This window comes from Arvicanthis niloticus, chromosome 9, assembly GCF_011762505.2.
Source record: "Arvicanthis niloticus isolate mArvNil1 chromosome 9, mArvNil1.pat.X, whole genome shotgun sequence".
Lineage (NCBI taxonomy): Eukaryota > Metazoa > Chordata > Mammalia > Rodentia > Muridae > Arvicanthis > Arvicanthis niloticus.
In genome coordinates, this window is record NC_047666.1 from 5,156,820 (window position 1) to 5,174,769 (window position 17,950).

General features: G+C 36.8%; 1 protein-coding gene across 1 annotated transcript in view; it reads left to right on the plus strand.

Moving 5' to 3' along the window:
• Tnip3 (TNFAIP3 interacting protein 3) overlaps positions 1–17,950 on the plus strand; it is a 99,685-nt gene that overhangs the window by 73,528 nt on the left and 8,207 nt on the right. Inside the window, exons 9-10 of the mRNA XM_034512317.2 lie at positions 1,921–2,037; positions 9,627–9,687. Coding sequence (XP_034368208.1) covers positions 1,921–2,037; positions 9,627–9,687 — 178 coding nt within the window. The remainder of the gene's footprint in view (positions 1–1,920; positions 2,038–9,626; positions 9,688–17,950) is intronic.

Genomic DNA, 17,950 nt, shown 5'->3' on the forward strand with positions numbered 1-17,950 from the left:
GTCACTCTCTCAGGACTCTGGCTACTATTGTTCAAACAGCTTTAAATGGTCAACCTTGTGGTTATTGCCTAGAAGTATGCAGCTTATACATGTTTCAAAAGAACTGAATGCTTTCACTTACATAAGGATTCTCAACTCACCAAAATAAATAAATAAATAAATAAATAAATAAATAAATAAATAAATAACAAAAACAATTTATTAAAATATCTGTTCTTTAATTTTCCCCTAGAGGAAGAATAAATAAAAATGAAAAACAAAACAGCATCACCAAAACCTATTTTTTTCTAAAGGCACTCTAGCCAGCCCAAGCATGGCAAATAGGGCTCGGACAGGACTTGCCCTATTCCTCATTTCCTTTGCTTTGCTGAAAACCATTAGATTACATTCTTAAAGATAGCACCAAACTCTATTCCCTTATTTGGCCACTTACTTCTCCTGAGGTCCAGATATCAAAGTACAGAAGTCCAGCAATCAAATGACCCCTTTGGCTCATCTACTAAACATGCTCAATTAAAATCAAACACCTCATTCTAACGCCGCACCCTTTTACCTTCAGACATGTCCTATGGGCTATGTCTGTGTCCTCTCTCCAGAGGCCGTCCTTTGCCCCACTGCCCCAACCCAGGACAAATATCTCTCTCCTTTGTTCTCTTCCCTTTCTCCCTCACTCTGTATCTCTTTTCTTTATCTCTTATTTCCCGCCTTTGTTTCTCCTTTGTGCTATGAAGGTGGTCTTAGGGGGTCCTGATTTTATACTGATCTGTTCAGTTTCTCCTGCAATGTTCTGAAAACTAATACTTCCATTGAACTAAAAGGTGTGTATAGAGTCTAAAACCCTCTAGTAGAAAATTCCCAGTGTGACAATATCTGTTCAAGACTATAAGCTGGCTTTCCTTTCTGTCTTTATGACGTCCTGTGTAGCAGTGTGGACAGTACACTACCACTAAGATCATCTGTTTGCCCTATTAAGTTTTGTAACCTGTTCCCCAAGGAAGTGAATTCATAGATCTCTGAGATGAACCTTTTCTGAATCCAAAGGACTCACTTGACTAATTATTAAGCTGTCAATTATGGTGCTGAGGAAAACTCGTGGAAGAAAGCATCTGTCACAATGTTGAAAATTATTCTTATTAAACTCATCATGAATTGTAACTCTCCAAACAAGTGTAGCATAATCTAAATATCACTATAAAGCCCATGGGCTAATGAGAAGGGATGAGAATTCACTAGCAAATGGAAGCTTCTCTTTGCCTCCTCATCCCTTGGAAAAATCATAGCATGTATCATCCCACACAGTCATGAGTAAATAGGTGTCTTGATAAAACGTAAACGTGTCTGGTCAGCTCAGGGAATGGAGTGCTAGAAAAAGACAGATCAGAATAGAAACTGCAGCATGTGGTACCTTGATTGTACAAATGGCCACTTGGATTGATTTCCTCGGAGATATGGTGTGGATACAGCAGTGGATCCTCCATTAAACCTATGGATTCAGAACCTCTGCATAGATTGTCCAGGGAGTCTGCTCTTTTAGGTGCCACCAAAATTTGAATAGCATAGATAGCAAACACACTAGAGAAAACCCCCTTCTCTTCTCTTCTCTTCTCTTCTCTTCTCTTCTCTTCTCTTCTCTTCTCTTCTCTTCTCTTCTCTTCTCTTCTCTTCACTAAGAGTCAGGGAAGTCAACAAAAGTGATCTCCTTCAAAATAATGGAGGTTGAGTACTATACACATCATTATGGGGAGCACAGAGGCTTGGAAAATATACACACATGCAGAAAATGAAGAAGATAAAGGCTAGTCAACCATATGAGGAGCATAAAAAATGCCTCCTCTCATACTGGAAGTTTTAATAATTATGAAAGAATTACTAAGATGACTTTAAATCTCTTATCAACAGAGTGCTTCATTTTAAATATAGGTTCTTCAGGATGTCTTGACAGTTGGAAGCTCTTCACTTTCTGAGGACTCGGGGAAGTGTAAAGGCAGGTGCAGCCATGCGAAGATGAGAACAGAGGTGGAATGTCACAAGCAGCAGGTAAGAGGTCACAAGTGGTATGATCATGGGGTTAACACAGGGCTCGATGTGATACCTTTACCTCTTACTTAATTGTCTAGCAGGTTCCCGTAAGTGTTGTTTTTTTAAAAAAAAATAATCCTTCTCACTGATGTACTCACTGACAACCAGGCTAGCTCAGTTCCTTCCATCTGTTAGTAGATAACCAACAAGTTTGCTTTCAGACACCAGCTCTCTCCTCCCAGTACCCCAGGCTCTCTAAAGCTCACCAAATAGACTTTGTTACTACATCATAGTAAATAGACAATCTGCAAAATTAAATGGAAAATTTTGATCTTCTTTCCCAGCAAGGACAAGTTTTCAGATAAATGGTTTAGTTCAGGTTTAATGCAGACAGTGGCAAATGTACCCTGGCTTGTAATAGCAAAGAGACAATCAAAACCTACCTCCTCTGCATTTTAATGGCTTTATTGCTAACATCCCTAATTTATATTTTAACAGTTTTTGTTTCTAACTGCACAACTATAATGATCATAGCATCAAGTGCCACATGAAAGAACTACTTGCAGTGACTTCATTCAGGAGCTACTGCTAGTTATCTCCATTTTAGAACTTGAAATAGTGTCAACATTAAACTTCATTGGCCAGTGGTATACAATGGAAGATAGAACAAAATAATAATAACAAAATTTAAAACAGGTACAGACATGTTTTAGAAATTATCCATGCTATTTTACTTCTGAGCTGCTCATGTGTGCCCACGCATAAAAACAATCTGGCTGGTTCTCCAAACAACCAAAGATAAAGCTAAAATCTTAGGTGTCTCTATATTCTATCATGATGGGATTTCACTAGGCAAGTACATGGCATTTAGAAGTATGTATGCCTTGGAAGGCATATTTGTGAACGGAGGTTAAGAATACTTTAGTCTGAAAAAGCACATACAATACCTTTTCTGGAAAAATTTAAATATTTAGGAGAAAAAATAACTTCTCAATCTTTGTTGGACAGACTGAATTCTTAGTTATAGTTTTGTACAAAGAACTTTTGCCAAGGATATATATGTTCCATTTTTATTTTCTTATTTTTTTTTAACTTCAGCCCTTTTGAATTCTGGTGATTGACACTTGGTTTTTAAGAGGTTATTCTGGGCATGAAATCATCCCCATACATTCTTATAAGGAGATAGAAACCACTAGAAATTCCTTTTCACTTAAGTATATTAAAGAATTACCCAACACTGAATCCCAGAGACTATTTATGAAATAAGAGTTCTTCTGATCTTTTTCTTATAATATTTATCTTGGTGGAATGAGAGTTTAACTACCTACTACTCAAATACAGGCAAGTTGTTTTGAAGCCGCTTTCTTTGAAGGGTTGGGCTGGAATGTTCCTGCCCTCCAAGCATACATATTTCTAAATGCCTTTCACTCCTAGTGAGATCCCACGTTTTGTTTATTGGATTTGCAGATTTAATGGAACTGGTGCACTTTCAAGGAAGCCAGTTTCATGAGGTAAGGTATATTAAATACAAGCAAGTTAAGTGTAATAGAATATAATTAAATGTAGACTCAGGAAATTCCTATGCTAAGTAAATACTGATGTTAATTAAGGAAAGTATAACTTATGCCCCCTTTCTATTAATTTTGAAGTTAACATACAATGTGAAGGATTCCATTGTACCATTTTCATAAATATATTCATGTTTGCCACTCTTTTGCCTTTCTCACTATTCCTGTGTTCTTCTTCCTCTCAGATGCTTCCCTCCTCCTCTCAGTTGCTTTTTTCCTCCTCTCAGATGCTTCACTCATTTTATGTCTCATGTATTCATCTCATAGGATTTTTACCCTCCATCTTGTCTCCCTTAAGATTTCTTCCTTTCCTTTCATGACCTTCTTTTTATTTTTATATCACACACACGTGCATGTGTGCGCCTGCGCACACACACGCACACCTTAAATAATGTGATTTATAATTTAAAGAATGAGAACATTCTATTTGACAGCTATATCAGATCTTTCAATAAGGAGAGAATTGGCATGAGACCTGCTTGACTGGCCATTTAGCTTCAAAATCTTCAGCCTTTCAGGAAATGTTAAAGTATTAATTTTTTTCTTTCCTTCTTAATTCTTAATTAGATTATGAATTAAATTTTATTTTTTGACTTTTTTTTCTAGGATTGACATGAAATTCCAAATTTTACATGTGAGTTATTTTGGCAGAACCATTTCCAAGAAATTAGAAATTATTTATGTAATAAAATTTAAGTTAAAAGGGGTTAAAATATAATTAGGTAATTTTGTAAAAAACATTTATTCAATCTAATAAGTAATATAATAGGCAAAAAGTTCTAATTGTTCCTAGTGGACAAATTACCCTCTCATTTATTTCTTACATGTGCAGCTACTTTAATTCATTTTCTTTTAGCAGAAATTATTTTATTTCCTACCATATTTCATTCCTACTGCATTTAATTCAGTTGGTGATAACTTGGTGTTGAGGTTTGGCAGTGTACTTTCTGTTACAGAGGTCTGGAACATATATTCATCTGTTTGACATTATAAAGAAAGACCCACAAGTAACTTTTATTCAGATGGCATCTGTAATTTTTTACTTATCAATTAAACAATCAACTGTCTATGCACAATATAGAAAAGTTGTTTATAAGCTAAGAAACATCCTCAGATCTAATATCTTAAATCTATTAGAAATTTTTTCAAGCTATGATAGCCTAATGACTTTTTAAATATCTCACTCATTATTGTAAAAGAGTAATAGAATTCATAAAAAGGTACAAGGGATGATTTGATGGTCCTTATTAAATGTACTGACAAAGACATTTGCCCATGCTTTATAGAAATGAGTAACATGGACATCAGATGTCATAGGCATGACTAATAAGTCAAAAGCCAGCTTCCTCTAAGTGTGTCAGATATGAAAGGATCTGTGGTCGTTGACTTAGCAAGAAGAAATTGGGACTTAAATAGTGAGAAGACATAAAACAAAATATTGTGGCTCTAAACATTGTAACTAACTTGTGTCCCAGTGTCCTCGTCTCTCAGGTTGAGATTGTGCTGAGCTGCATAGAGGCATGGGGGGAGGCCTGACTGTACAGGGGGTGCACAGAGCACTGAGTGTCCTTAGTTAATGCATATCAGACTTCTCAAGCAGAGAGAGAGAGAGAGAGAGAGAGAGAGAGAGAGAGAGAGAGAGAGAGAGAGAGAGAGACTCAATTTCAGGCTGACCAATTCCAATTTCATTTAGTAAGCAGTGAAAATTTCTGTATTTATATCTAAATAGTTTTATCATGACAGAAAGATACAAATTGACAAATTTGTATAACAACTTAAAGTTAGCTGAATTTCTAACTTGCAGTTGGAATTTCATGATAGAATCAACATATCACATCCAGGGGTAGTGTCTTTCAAGTGGAATTACTGCTGGCAACACACCTATCGCTGGCTTCTGAGTAAGCCATTCATAGCTAAGTCAAGATCAACTTTGGAACTAATGACTTGAAATCTCCTGATAAATAATATCATTTTTTTCTATAGACAAAATCTTGTCAGATGAAGAAAGAAAAACTAAGAAGGCAAGCAACTAAAATAGGTATCATGATCCATGCATAAGGCCTCTTGTCTTTTATCAACAGTTTTTATTCTCTCATAACATTTCCCATTGTCTCAGTGACATCTTTTTTTTAGTAATGCAGTAGATGGTCCAAAACTATTCACAGTTTTTTGCTATGCCTAAAATGTCAGTGACTAGATAATACTTAGGAATTACAGAGAATGTCAAGAAACCCATGTACCTCTCAGTGTCTCACAGGCACATAGGATGTGTCAGAGTGTGATCTAGCAAATGCAGTTTCCTTCACAAACCCACAAGCACCTGAGAAATGTGCCTGTTTGATGTTTCTCTCAGGGACTTGCATAATGTAATCTGGAAAACTACATCAAGGGCTTTATCCCTAAAAAATGGAACTCCCTTCTGTCATTGAACCACCCCACCCCACTACTTCTCTAACTAGACATCGTGTCTATCCGCTAGTAATCACTTGCATGAAATGCTCACATTAACATCTCTGTCTATAATGGTTTGCCTTTAAAGATGCCCCTCTATGAAGAGAACTCATAAGCAAAGCTAGTTGTATGTACTTTTCAAGTGTTCTCAATTTCCTTAATGATAATGCCATCCTGGGAAAGACTTACTTCATGAGACACTTCTACCACTCTTTAGTTTTTATTGACATTTATTGTTTTGAGCAAGTATTATGCTGGATTAGGCTGAGCCTTCACATGTAAACAAAGGCTGGTTGTGTGTAACAAGTGTCAGTGTAACTTCTCAGTTTCACTCACTTCTAGTAAATTGATAGTCTCACTCTCCCCAGATGTGTCTTCCAACCTGTAACTGTGGCTTAGTTCTTTTTATCTGTGGGATCTAGGAGTACCAAAAGTCTCAGGGCCAGAGCAGCATCTACGGAAGCATGCAATGAATAAGACTTTCTCCTCCAAAATATGTATATATAGGAATCTCTGTTGGTAGAAATGACTGTGAACATTTCTTTCATCTAACTTCTAACTTGTAATATTCTCATGGTCCATGTCCATGATAATTTTCGTTGGGATACTGAAGCCGCAGGACACTTAGATACGAATAGATTAAGTAAAAGATATCAAATTGAGCTCTATTTTCTTGAACAAATATATTTTACATGGGCCATTCTCAATTATCACATATGACACCACCCAATGAACATTTTTGCATATAAGATGAACAAAGTAAATATAGTCAAACAAAAAAAACTCTGATGTTTTCTTCAGTTATAAAGTGCTATTGAATTACCATGAATATTGCAAGGTACATGCAAAAGAGTTTTGACCTTTTTTAGTTAAAAAGGAATTTTCTTGGAAGATCCAAGAAAAGAGTAGCTCACTAAAGTTCTTTGTAGCTGTGTCTGCCAGGACAGTTGAATAATTATCTGTAAGCAGAATTGATTTGGACCATTAACCTGAAGGAATCAGAACCCAAGCATCTTTGCTGCCCTTCCAAGGATCAATAGTTCTTGCCCCTATAAATCACTATGTCTGAGTCTACGCTGCTTTGCCAGTATGGGTAGGATCCTCATTCAGGTGAAATGGTCATACATTTTCTACATCTTAAAATGAACAGAAAACTCTCTGCCTTTAGGTTTTTTATTAACAATGTAGTCATACTTCAGCTCTGAGACTTTGAAGTAGGATTTTTCCAGCAAAGCACTTAGAGAAATTAATTTCTCCAGGTTGTTTGGAATCCTGGTACTTTTGTGTAAGAATATAACTTAAACCCTTTTCCTTTGGGAGCAGATGGTACCTGTTGGGAAGCAGAAGGAAACTGGAACTTAGTGAGGTCCCTATGGACCTGTTTCTTTCCCTGATGTGGCCAGTTTCTGGTCACATCTACTTTACATCTTTGTTACTGGCTTTTCCACTTTTTCAGTCTTTACCAGAGACACGTCTGAACCTCTTCCACCATAGCCATCTCTCCTTATAAATTTTCTCTCAATGGTGTAGAAGTAAATTAAGTTTATGGGAAACATAAGGAAAAAGAGTCGTGCCTACAGCATGAGAAAGTTGATAGTCTTGTGAAATGCAAGGTACATGAACAACTCAACTTTATGTTGGACTAGAGATGGTTGGCTGCTTCTGTCAGCCTTCATTAACAGAAAGAAGGAAGAAAGTCATGTCCTATGATGTAGTAAACTTTCCAGGTCTGTTAGAAGAGGTAAGAGATTTCAGACCATAACTTATCACAAAAAGTCAGTATTTGATGAAGGCAAAGTAAAGGCTTACATTTTAAACAGTATTCTATTGAATGAAATCAGTGTAACGCAACCTCAAAGAGAATTTTAAACGAATAATTCATATTTCTATAAATCTACACCTGAATTAAATCATAGCTACTAATGTTGGTAAGACTACATTTCCTTACCTCCTGTTGGCAGCTTTCCTGGAATATAAATTCGGGGCCCACATCACTTAGCTGCACCATGTGCTACTTGAATCATCTAAAAATAAATAAGATAAAGAAACAGAGCTGATTTCATTTCTTCTTGTAGTTGTTTCATAGGCCAAGGGTCAAGAGCCTAGGTGTCTGAGGGGTGAGGTGGGTCAGGCTACAGTGAACTGAAAGAGCTGACTAACCTTCATTCCAAGAGGTTAAATACCAAGCCAGTGGCTTAAAATTTTCTTGGCAGTTTAGGATGAGGATAAGTGTCCTCGTTGGGCCTACTACTGCTGTGATGACACAAAATGATCCAAAACAATTTGGGAAGGAAGGAGTTTATTTCTTATGTATTCTGAATCATAGTTCACTGCGGGAACCCAAGTCAGGAACTCAAACTTGACAGGAACACGGAAGCAAGAGCTAACGCAGAGACCACAGAGGCAGCAGGCCATGAAGCTGGTTACTCCTTTGCTCTCCAAGGCTTATTTAGCCTGCTTTCTTATAGACCACCAGCCCAGGAGTAGCACAACCTACAATGGGCTAATTAAAATGCCTACAGGCTTACTTACAGCCAGATCTTAAGCAAGCATTTTAACAAATTGAGGTGTCCTCCTGTTAGGTGACAATAGTTTGTGTCAAGATGATATAAAACTAGCTAACACAACAAAGTATCATTGATTCAATGCAGCTGCCTTGTTTCCTGATAATCAACAGGTAAGTAGAAACTTAGAAGAAAATTTCAAGTAAAAAATATATATTCCATTTAGTGTATCTATTGCACAATGTGGAGCTGACCTTCTCTGGAGCTTCAGCAAGAAGAAAGTTTTCAGAGATGTTTATGCTTCTTCAGAGATTCAAAAAACGGCATTTCAAGACAGAGAGGAAGTGGAGGCAGAGAGGGAGGAAATGGGATGTTCTAATTACTGCCTGATGCTATGATAAAACACTGACTGAAACCAACTTGGGGCTGAGAGGGTGTATGTGGCTCCTTCATCTGCATCACACAGTTCATCATTGAAGGAAGCCACAGTAGGAGCACAAGGCAAGAGCCTAGAGGCAGGAAGTAGAGCCAAGACCATTAGGGAATGGTACTTGTTCCCCATGGCTTCCACAGCCTGCTTTCTTACACAATCTGGGAACATCCGCCCAGGGACGGCACTGCCCACAGTAATCTAGGCCTTCCCATATCAATTGTTAACCAAAAGAATACCCACAGATGTGCACACTGGTCAGTCTGATGGAACTAATGCCTCAGTTGAGGTTTTCTCTTCCCCGTGATTCTACTTTATGCCAAATTGACAAAAAAAAAAGTTAAGAAAATAGAGAAGTTGGGAGTGGGGGAGAAGACAGAAAAGGAAAGAGAAGAAAATGAATCAGGATGGTAGGTGGAAGAAAGAGACAGAAAATGTACAACTCTCAAGTCATAAGAATTCTAGCTAAGCACAGGCAGAGGGGCTGAGGTAAAGCAGTAAAATGAGGAAGATTGGCAAAAGGTTTGTATTAAAATGACTTTTTTGCACATTGGCTAATTAACAAAAAGCCATCGAGTATAATTATATTTCAATGTGCCACCATGCTTTTTTTTGAAGTCAATATTTCTATAACAGTGTTTTATTTTCCCACAGCCAGACTCTCAGTGGAATGCTCTCAACCAGCTTCCTCCACATGTACAGCACAAGGCACATGGTAAGACCACAGCTTTAATGGGCATTCCTACATGTCTACATAAAAAGGGATCCTTAGGGAATGCCTCTTCCGCATCCATTCGTACCAGGGAAGAACTTACTGTGAAGTTGTGTTGTACACACAACTCTAATTTGTGGTCTGGAGTGAACTCCTTCAAATAATGTTGAGATGACAAAATGTGTGTCTCAAATCTGTGTTCTGCTCTTATTTTAGACTCCGAGTCAGAGACTTAGAGATGAAACTTGAAATACAACCATTTACAGCACCCTGTAACAGCAACAGCACTCTGAAAGACAGGTGCAAACCCACAATCCAGGAGGCCCCAAGGCAGACTATTGTTTGTTCTGTTTTGAGACCTGATCTCACATAGAGCAATAGACTCAACCTCAGTATGTAGCTAAGGATGAACTTGAGTTCCTGATCCTGGTGTGATGTCCCAAGAGCCAGAGTTACAGGGCTGTACCATCAAGCCCAGCAAAGCAGATGTTTCAAATGTCATTGGCAGAACCTCAAAGCTCAGAACTGCTTTCCCTTGGGATGTGATGCCAATCTCTAAGGAACAGTTCTGTTCATCCAGAGCTGTTTACAGCAGCCATCTCACATGGTGCTGGGAAAATAGTAAGTGCCATTTGCAAAAGACTCAAAACTGAAAGTGCCTGTAAGTCTCAATTTTCCTTTGGTCTACTATTCTTCCCCCTTTCCGTACAGTTAAACTTACTTTCTGCTTGTTTGTATAGTGCTTTGAGGCCATCCAGGCATTGGAAGTATAAACTAAGTTTTTATTCTATTCTTAGCCATTTAAAGCCTTACATGACATACACTTATTCCACCTTGTTCATTTTCAGAGATGGGACTTTTTCTAGAAACCTCAGGATAAGCTCTGTAGCTTCAACTTATACATAAAATGTTATCATATTTAATTCAAAGCTGAGATGATTTTTTGTCTTTAACATGCTCCACCCCTCCAACTCTGTCATCTGCATTGCACATAGCCTCTTTCTCAGTCTGGCAACAATCCATGGCTATAGGACTCCACAGTAAATATCCTATGTTCTGAACTTCTCTAAAATCCTGGAGTCAATACTGCCACCTAGCTCTACCTTTGCAACATCACACAGTGTTCTCTTGAAGACCTCCATTGCAGGGACTTGGATCTTGCAACACTTTGCCTGGCTTCAGATGCTCTCTAAAACCATAGAATGGAGCAGAACTCCAAAAACACATACAATCTTGTCCTTAATGCTTCTAACCTAATACCATGTGGATGACCCTGTCAATTTCTGTTCTTACCATTAGATGGAACCTAGGATGCTTGGACTGAAGTTGTATCAGGTTCTGTGTGTTGACCTTGGGAAAGGTCTCTTCTAAGCTCCTGCTTCTGAGGGACAGGGAATACCCTCAGCTGCTTTCCCAGTTCAAGCTTTCTCCTTTCATGTAAATTTGCACTTTTATGGAGTCTTTAGTGAGTAGGTTTTTACCTAAAAGTCATCTTTTATACTATTTCAGTGTAGAGTGCCATTGTTCCCTTCAGTGATGCTACTTTCAAGAACAATTATAGATGCTTTGTTGTCTATATTCTTTTTATGAAACTGTAACCTTGTTTCCATTCCCTCCATTGACCAAACAAATTAGTTCAATTCTTTATGGACTCATATCTTTATGAAGTTCAGCTTCATGGAAGTTCTCAGGACATGGGCAGAATGTAGTTGGATTCTTTGCCATAACTTCACATGAATGCCTCCTAGTCCTTCTTTAATAGAGATCCCATCTTGCTTTAATACCTCATGATCCAGGCCCACGTTGTCTTCATTTTTCTTAGCATCTTTGTTCCCCAACATCCTAGAAAAATTGTTATTAAGCTTTTCTTCCAAAGCACCAAAATATTGAATGTTTCAGTGATAACAGCTCAAAGGACTGATAACCTTCATTAGTGTGTTTATACAGCAATTGCCTAATTTCTTTTATAGGTACTACTTTTTGTCTTAGTTTCTCTTCAGTTGTGATAAAATGTTCTGACAAAAGAACACTTGGAAAGGTTTATTTGAGTTCACAGTTTTGAGATTATACTGTATAACTGTGGAGAAGCCACAGTGGGTAGGAATGTTGGAGAGCTTCTCACATTGCATCCACAGTTAATAAGCAGAGACAGAAATGAAGCCATGCTGCCCCTCAGTTCCTTGTCTCTGTATTTATACAGTAGGAATGGTGCCACCCATGGTGGGCAGTTCTTCCTATCTCAATTAATGTAACCAAAAGAATTTCCACAGATATACCTTGAGGCTTATCTCCCAGGTGATTCAAGATTTTGACAATTAACACTGAGCACCATACAACAACACTGAGAGTAGTAAATGCTGTCAAGTTACATTACCATCATAAATAAACATAAAAATAAAGACTATAGTAAAATGTCCACATATTTTTAAGCACATACTAGACTTTCATTTTACTTTGATTTCTACAACAGATAGACTACAAATATAACCAGTAAGGTTTTGGTTTTCCCCTATAATGAAGAAATGTATTAAAAAGCATCTTCTTAACATGGACCATTTTATAAGTTTGTACTTTTGAAATTTATTGACTAGCTACATGGTATAATTTTCCACTTTCTACTGGTCTGCAATGAAAATAAGATATTATCTCCATGTGCTACAGTTTCAGTCACTAGAAAATAAGATTGCTAATCAGTAGTCTATACATCACTACCAAAGTCCTTCTAATGTTTCCAATGTTACAGAAAATAATAATCACATAAAATATGAGTTAGTTATGATGATATTTGCAATTTAAATAAAATATATAAAAAGAAACGTGTCAGTTTTATAAGATCTACTGACATATCTGCCTACATAAGTATAATGAGCTTTGTGATATATAAACTTATAACAGTATCTACAATGATAACCAAAAAAAAAATCAAGAAATAAACCTGCAATGTACCAACTCAAGTCATTTTATAACATGGTTTGTTATAATATTTTGAGCAATACTATAACATAGGTTTATTTTATGCCAGCCCATATGTGAGGAAACTGAGGCTTAGAGAATTGTAGTAACATTTTAAATTTCACAGTGCAATTTAACACTAAATTTAGATTCTTTTATACAAAAGATTGCAGAACTTGGGATTTCAATTTCAATTTTTATCACTATATTAAAATGTTAAAAATGAGAACATAGTCTCTAATTTGGATAATTATCTGGGTGATATTTAATTTTCAATAATTTTGTCTTCCTTTGAGCTCACAGCATGCATTATGGCTTTTTCTAAAAATTTTCATTATAATTCAAAAGTAATAAACTCATTCTATAAGCAACATAATTGCTTCAAAGGAGAGGATAAAAACCACTGTTTAATGCAAACAGAAGGTATTGTGTATTCTTTATCTGATATTTAGACTATCACAAGTAAAAGGCACAGTACTATATATAAGTATTAATAAACATATTACCTAACTCATGCATGAAAGAATCTGGCAGCTGCTGTGGAAACCTGCCATTCTCTGTTCCCACACAGCCCTGTCACTGGCTGTGACTGGATACAGCCAGAGGATGACTGTTTGTTGGTTAGAGATACTAAATAAATCCCTTACTCAGAATTTTTAACTGTTTGTGTTACTGTTCTCTTTCTCCTTTGTAACTACTTCATAGCTTAAGTCAAGCTGACTTATCAAGGCTGAAATCATCCTTCTCACAATGAATCATATGTTCTTTAACCCTACCAGTGAATCTTGCTGTGCTTTGGTTCCTCTGACTAGGAAGGCCTGTTAGATCTATAGTTTTAACTCAGTTGTTTTAGACTTTTGTATAACAATTTAACAGTACTGATTACAAAGAAATCATAAGTTTAAATGTTAAATTATACATTGTCTTGGTTTTACGCCTGTTGCTGTGATAAGGTACCCTGATAAAAGCAACTTAAGGAAGAAAGGCTCTATTTGGCTCACAGTTTGGCTTACACTCTAGATCAATGGATTAATATCTCCCTTTTATTCCATCCACAGTTCAGCCCTTGAAATGGTAGTGTCCACAATCAGAGTGGCTCTTCCCACCTCAATTAACCTAAGTATAAAACTCCCTCACAGGCATGCCTACAACTCAACCTAATGTAGACAGCTCCTTGTTGAGTAAGTCCTTCCCAGTTGATTCTAGATTGTGTTAAATGACAATTAAAAGTGACCATCACATACATCTCATAGTTTAATGACAGTAGTCCTTGTTTGTCTCCGATGACAGCCATGCTAGACTCATGTCTGCAAGCATAACAAGGAATCATCAATAGTATCAGGGATTGGTGCTTGCTCATGAAATGGATCTCAAGTTGACCCAGTTATTATTGGCCATTCCCTCAGTTTCTGCTCCATGCCCAGTCCCTGCATTTCTTTGTAGACAGGAAAAATTTGTGGTGGGAAGTTTAATGGATGGATTGGTGTCCCTATCACCTTGCTGGCCTTCCTGACTGTCTCCAGGAGGTGGCCTCATCAGGTTCCATATCCCCACTGCTGTGAGTCTCAGCAAAGGTTATTACCATGATTCCTGGAAGCCTGCACCATCGCAGGTCTCTGGCAAGTCCTGCCACCCCCAGCAGCTGCAGACTTCCATTCATTCTCCTAGCTCTCTGGCCCTCTTTCCTGTTTCTCCCCATACCTAATGCCCCAATTCTCCTCCTCATTCCCTCTCCTACCCAGCTCCCTCCCTCCATCTGCCTCCTATTTTATTTCCTGTTCTAAGTGAGATTCGTGCATCCTTGCATGGACCCTCCCTCTTATTTAGCTTCTGTGGGTCTGTGGAGTGTAGGATAGATATCCTATACTTTATCTAGCCCTCCTTCTTAGCACCTAGTGATTCCTACCATACACTCTTATGTTTTGAAATAAAAGACTATAGCTTTAATATGTAGAAGAGAACATCTGGTATTTTTTTTGGGGGGGGGAGGGTCTGGTTCATTTCACTTAATATAGCAACCTTCAGTTCTATCCATTCTGTTTTAGATGATGGGGTTTCATTATATTATGACTGAATAATATTCTATCACATACATAATCCTCATTTTCTTTATCTTTTTGTGCATTAATAGATACATAGGTTGAATCCTAAGTAGGTTGTGATACTGAGGTGTCTTTTTAGTACACTGATATGTTCCCTAGGTATATTTCTAAAAGCATGAAGATTTGAGCCTATGGCAGATACACAAAAATATGACACTGCATATGCCATTAATTGACACGTGTACCTTAAAGATCAGACAGTACTGTTGCTATTAGTTTCCTGGTTGCTGACAAGTTTATTTTTTTATTTCTAATTAATGGAAGTAATAAAATAATATTTTCTATCCATTATCAATCTGGTATCTTCCATTATAGTTATTCCTGTTATGAAAATTAAAGCTGGAATTATAGGGGTTTTTATACATTGGATATTTATTTGGAAATTATTCCATGTATCTTATTTCATATTTTACAAACAAGGCTACATTAAAAAATATATTTCAGGATAGCAGAAATAGTAACGTGTTTCACTGTGGCATTTTAAAGCTTACGGTTCACTGTGTTTTGTTCTTCTTCAGTCCCCTCCCCCATTCTGACCTGTCTTCTTGCTCTCCCTTCTACTCATGTGGCACCTGTATGTACTCTTCTACCCTCTCTTCCACCTGTCACTAAGATTTCTTCCTTACTTTCTGATGACAATAGGTTTGTGGGAAAATGCCTTTATTATATTGAGTTTTATTCCCCTAGTCATTACTGTCTTCGGTGCTTTTATTATAAAGGGATGTTGACTTTGGTTGAATACATTTCCTGGATTTACTTGAGAATATTGTGTGATTTCAGTCTTGAAGTTTATTTACACTTACTGACTTGTGCAGGGAACCGGGCTTGCATCCCCAAAATGTGGCCTCATTGATCATGGTGTATGATTTTATTAATGTGTCATTGAATCCATAAAAACATATTGAGAATTTGTGCATCTGTGTTCATGAATGAAACGTGACTATACCTTATGCATCTGTAATGTTCTGATTTTGTGTGGGTATTGGAGTAATAGGGGCTTTCCCTGAATGACTTGTGGTGCTGTTCCTTCCCTGTCTATTTGTAGGACAGTGCAAGAAATACTAGTGCTAGTTCTTTATTAAATGTTTTGTAGAATTTGCTGTCAATCCATCCAGTCCTGATTGTCTAATCATAGGTAGACCTTTTATTACTGTTTTAAACCTGTCATTTGTTTGGGTCTATTTAAGATTTTAAAATATATCCTTGAAATCATTTTGGTAGGTCTTATGTGTCTGAGAACTTACCCATTTTTTTTATACTTTTCTACTTTTCTTAAATATAAGTTTTTTCTTATGATCCTCTGAGTTTCACTGGCATCTGATGCAATAGTTTCCCTTTAAAGTATAATTTTATTAATTTGAGTCTTCTCCGTATTTATTTTGCTTAATTTGTGTAGAGTTTTGTCTTGCTTTCCACTTCTGCAGCTTAAAATATTATCTTTTATCCTTTGACTCTCAATCTGTGGTGTCCTTACCAGTAAGCTGTGTTTCTTGAAGACAGCAGATGGTTGGATCTAGTTTTTTTGTTTGTTTTTTTTTTGTTTTTTTAAAAATTATTTAGCAATATTAATATTTGAGTTTCAAAGTCTTATAATCATAATATGCTACAGTCAAAAATAAACGATATGAAATAAAAGACACATTTTTATTGCTATATCTAAAACTCTATCAAAGAAATGTATTTTCACCATTAACAATTTTTCTCTGTTTCAATTAGGTAGAAATGACAACTCAATATTAATTTTTTTTATATTTTATTTACATTTCAGATGCCATCCCCTTTCCCCATTTCCCCTCCCTAGAAAACCCCTACCCCATGCCCCCTTTTCCTTTTTGCTTTTATACATTTTTTTAAATGTTAATCAAAGGCTTTATAAGTGTGGTAATGCTCAATCAGAAGTGTAACCCAATACCCAACCTAGTTATATAAACTGTCTTTGACTGGTGAAGACATGTGAACATCTGCCTCCATGCCCTCCTCTCTTTCTCTCTCTTTTTCTCTCTCTCATCACTTAGCTTCACCCTTCCTGTTAAAATAAAACTTTTCTCTCAAAATGCAATTACAGCATAATTATTCCTAATTGTACCAGTGAGGTACAAGATAGTCCTAATACCCAGTCCATCATTTTGTTGACTAATCAGAACCTCTGTCATCTCTCCTAACTAAAACACTTAGTTTTGAACCTGGCTTTTTTCTTGGCTTTAGAATGAATGTCAACTGAAAACCATCTACTCAGATCTTTTCTCTCAAAGTAAATAGCCAGGATTGGCTATGAGACTATAGGTCTTCAACCCTATCAGAAATCCAGAATGATTGAGTTAACTGAAGTTATGGGAAGCACAAAGCATAGCTTCTAAAACTTAGCCAATTTATAGAGACCGCTGAACACCTGGAAAGCCCCTATACTACAGAACGTTGGAGCATCAAATCTTCATCCTTCTGGCCCAGAATCATCTGACAGACCTTAGTGATGCAGAATTATTAAGGGCTGATTACTCTGTCTAGGCAGATATAATCAGTCAACTATTCTGCAAGTGTGTCCTTTTCTGGACAGTAATTTGTCTGTGGATGGAAAGAGGCAATTCTTGCCTAGTGGTTGTCACCGCACAACTGGAGTAACTCCAAGGATGCTCAATTTCTTCTTAGAATCCACAACAGGAAGCTGTCAGGAGCAGACAGGTCTCTAATCAAAATGAACATTAATATAGAAATATTTGTAACGTCAATTCTATGGACTTCTGACATTTTGAAAACCAACTATTCATGTAAGGTAACCTGGACTGTTGTCTGTTAACTCCTCTCAGCTGTTTCTAAATAAAATGTGGAAAACACCCTAACAATAAACTCAAAGCCATGAATTTGTTATAGTCCCTTAACTCATAGGTTAACTGTCCCAAATCAGTTAAAAAAGTTAAAGAAGGACTGGGTCTAAGCCTCGTATTCCTAAATGTGTTATACAGGCACAATGCCCATGAGGGTATCAATATTCATCTCACTTTTATATCAATAAGCAGCTCATACCAATGAAAACCTTAAATTTGAAATCAAAGTAAATTTTGTACCATTTAAGAAATTATAACTTCATCTTGATATTAATTATACAGATTTCTAACAATAGGTTATGGCTATGCAATAAGTCCTACCTAATCCTCCCTGTTCCAACAAAACCACTACTTTTCCCTAGAAAGACAGACCAATATTAACCACCTTAG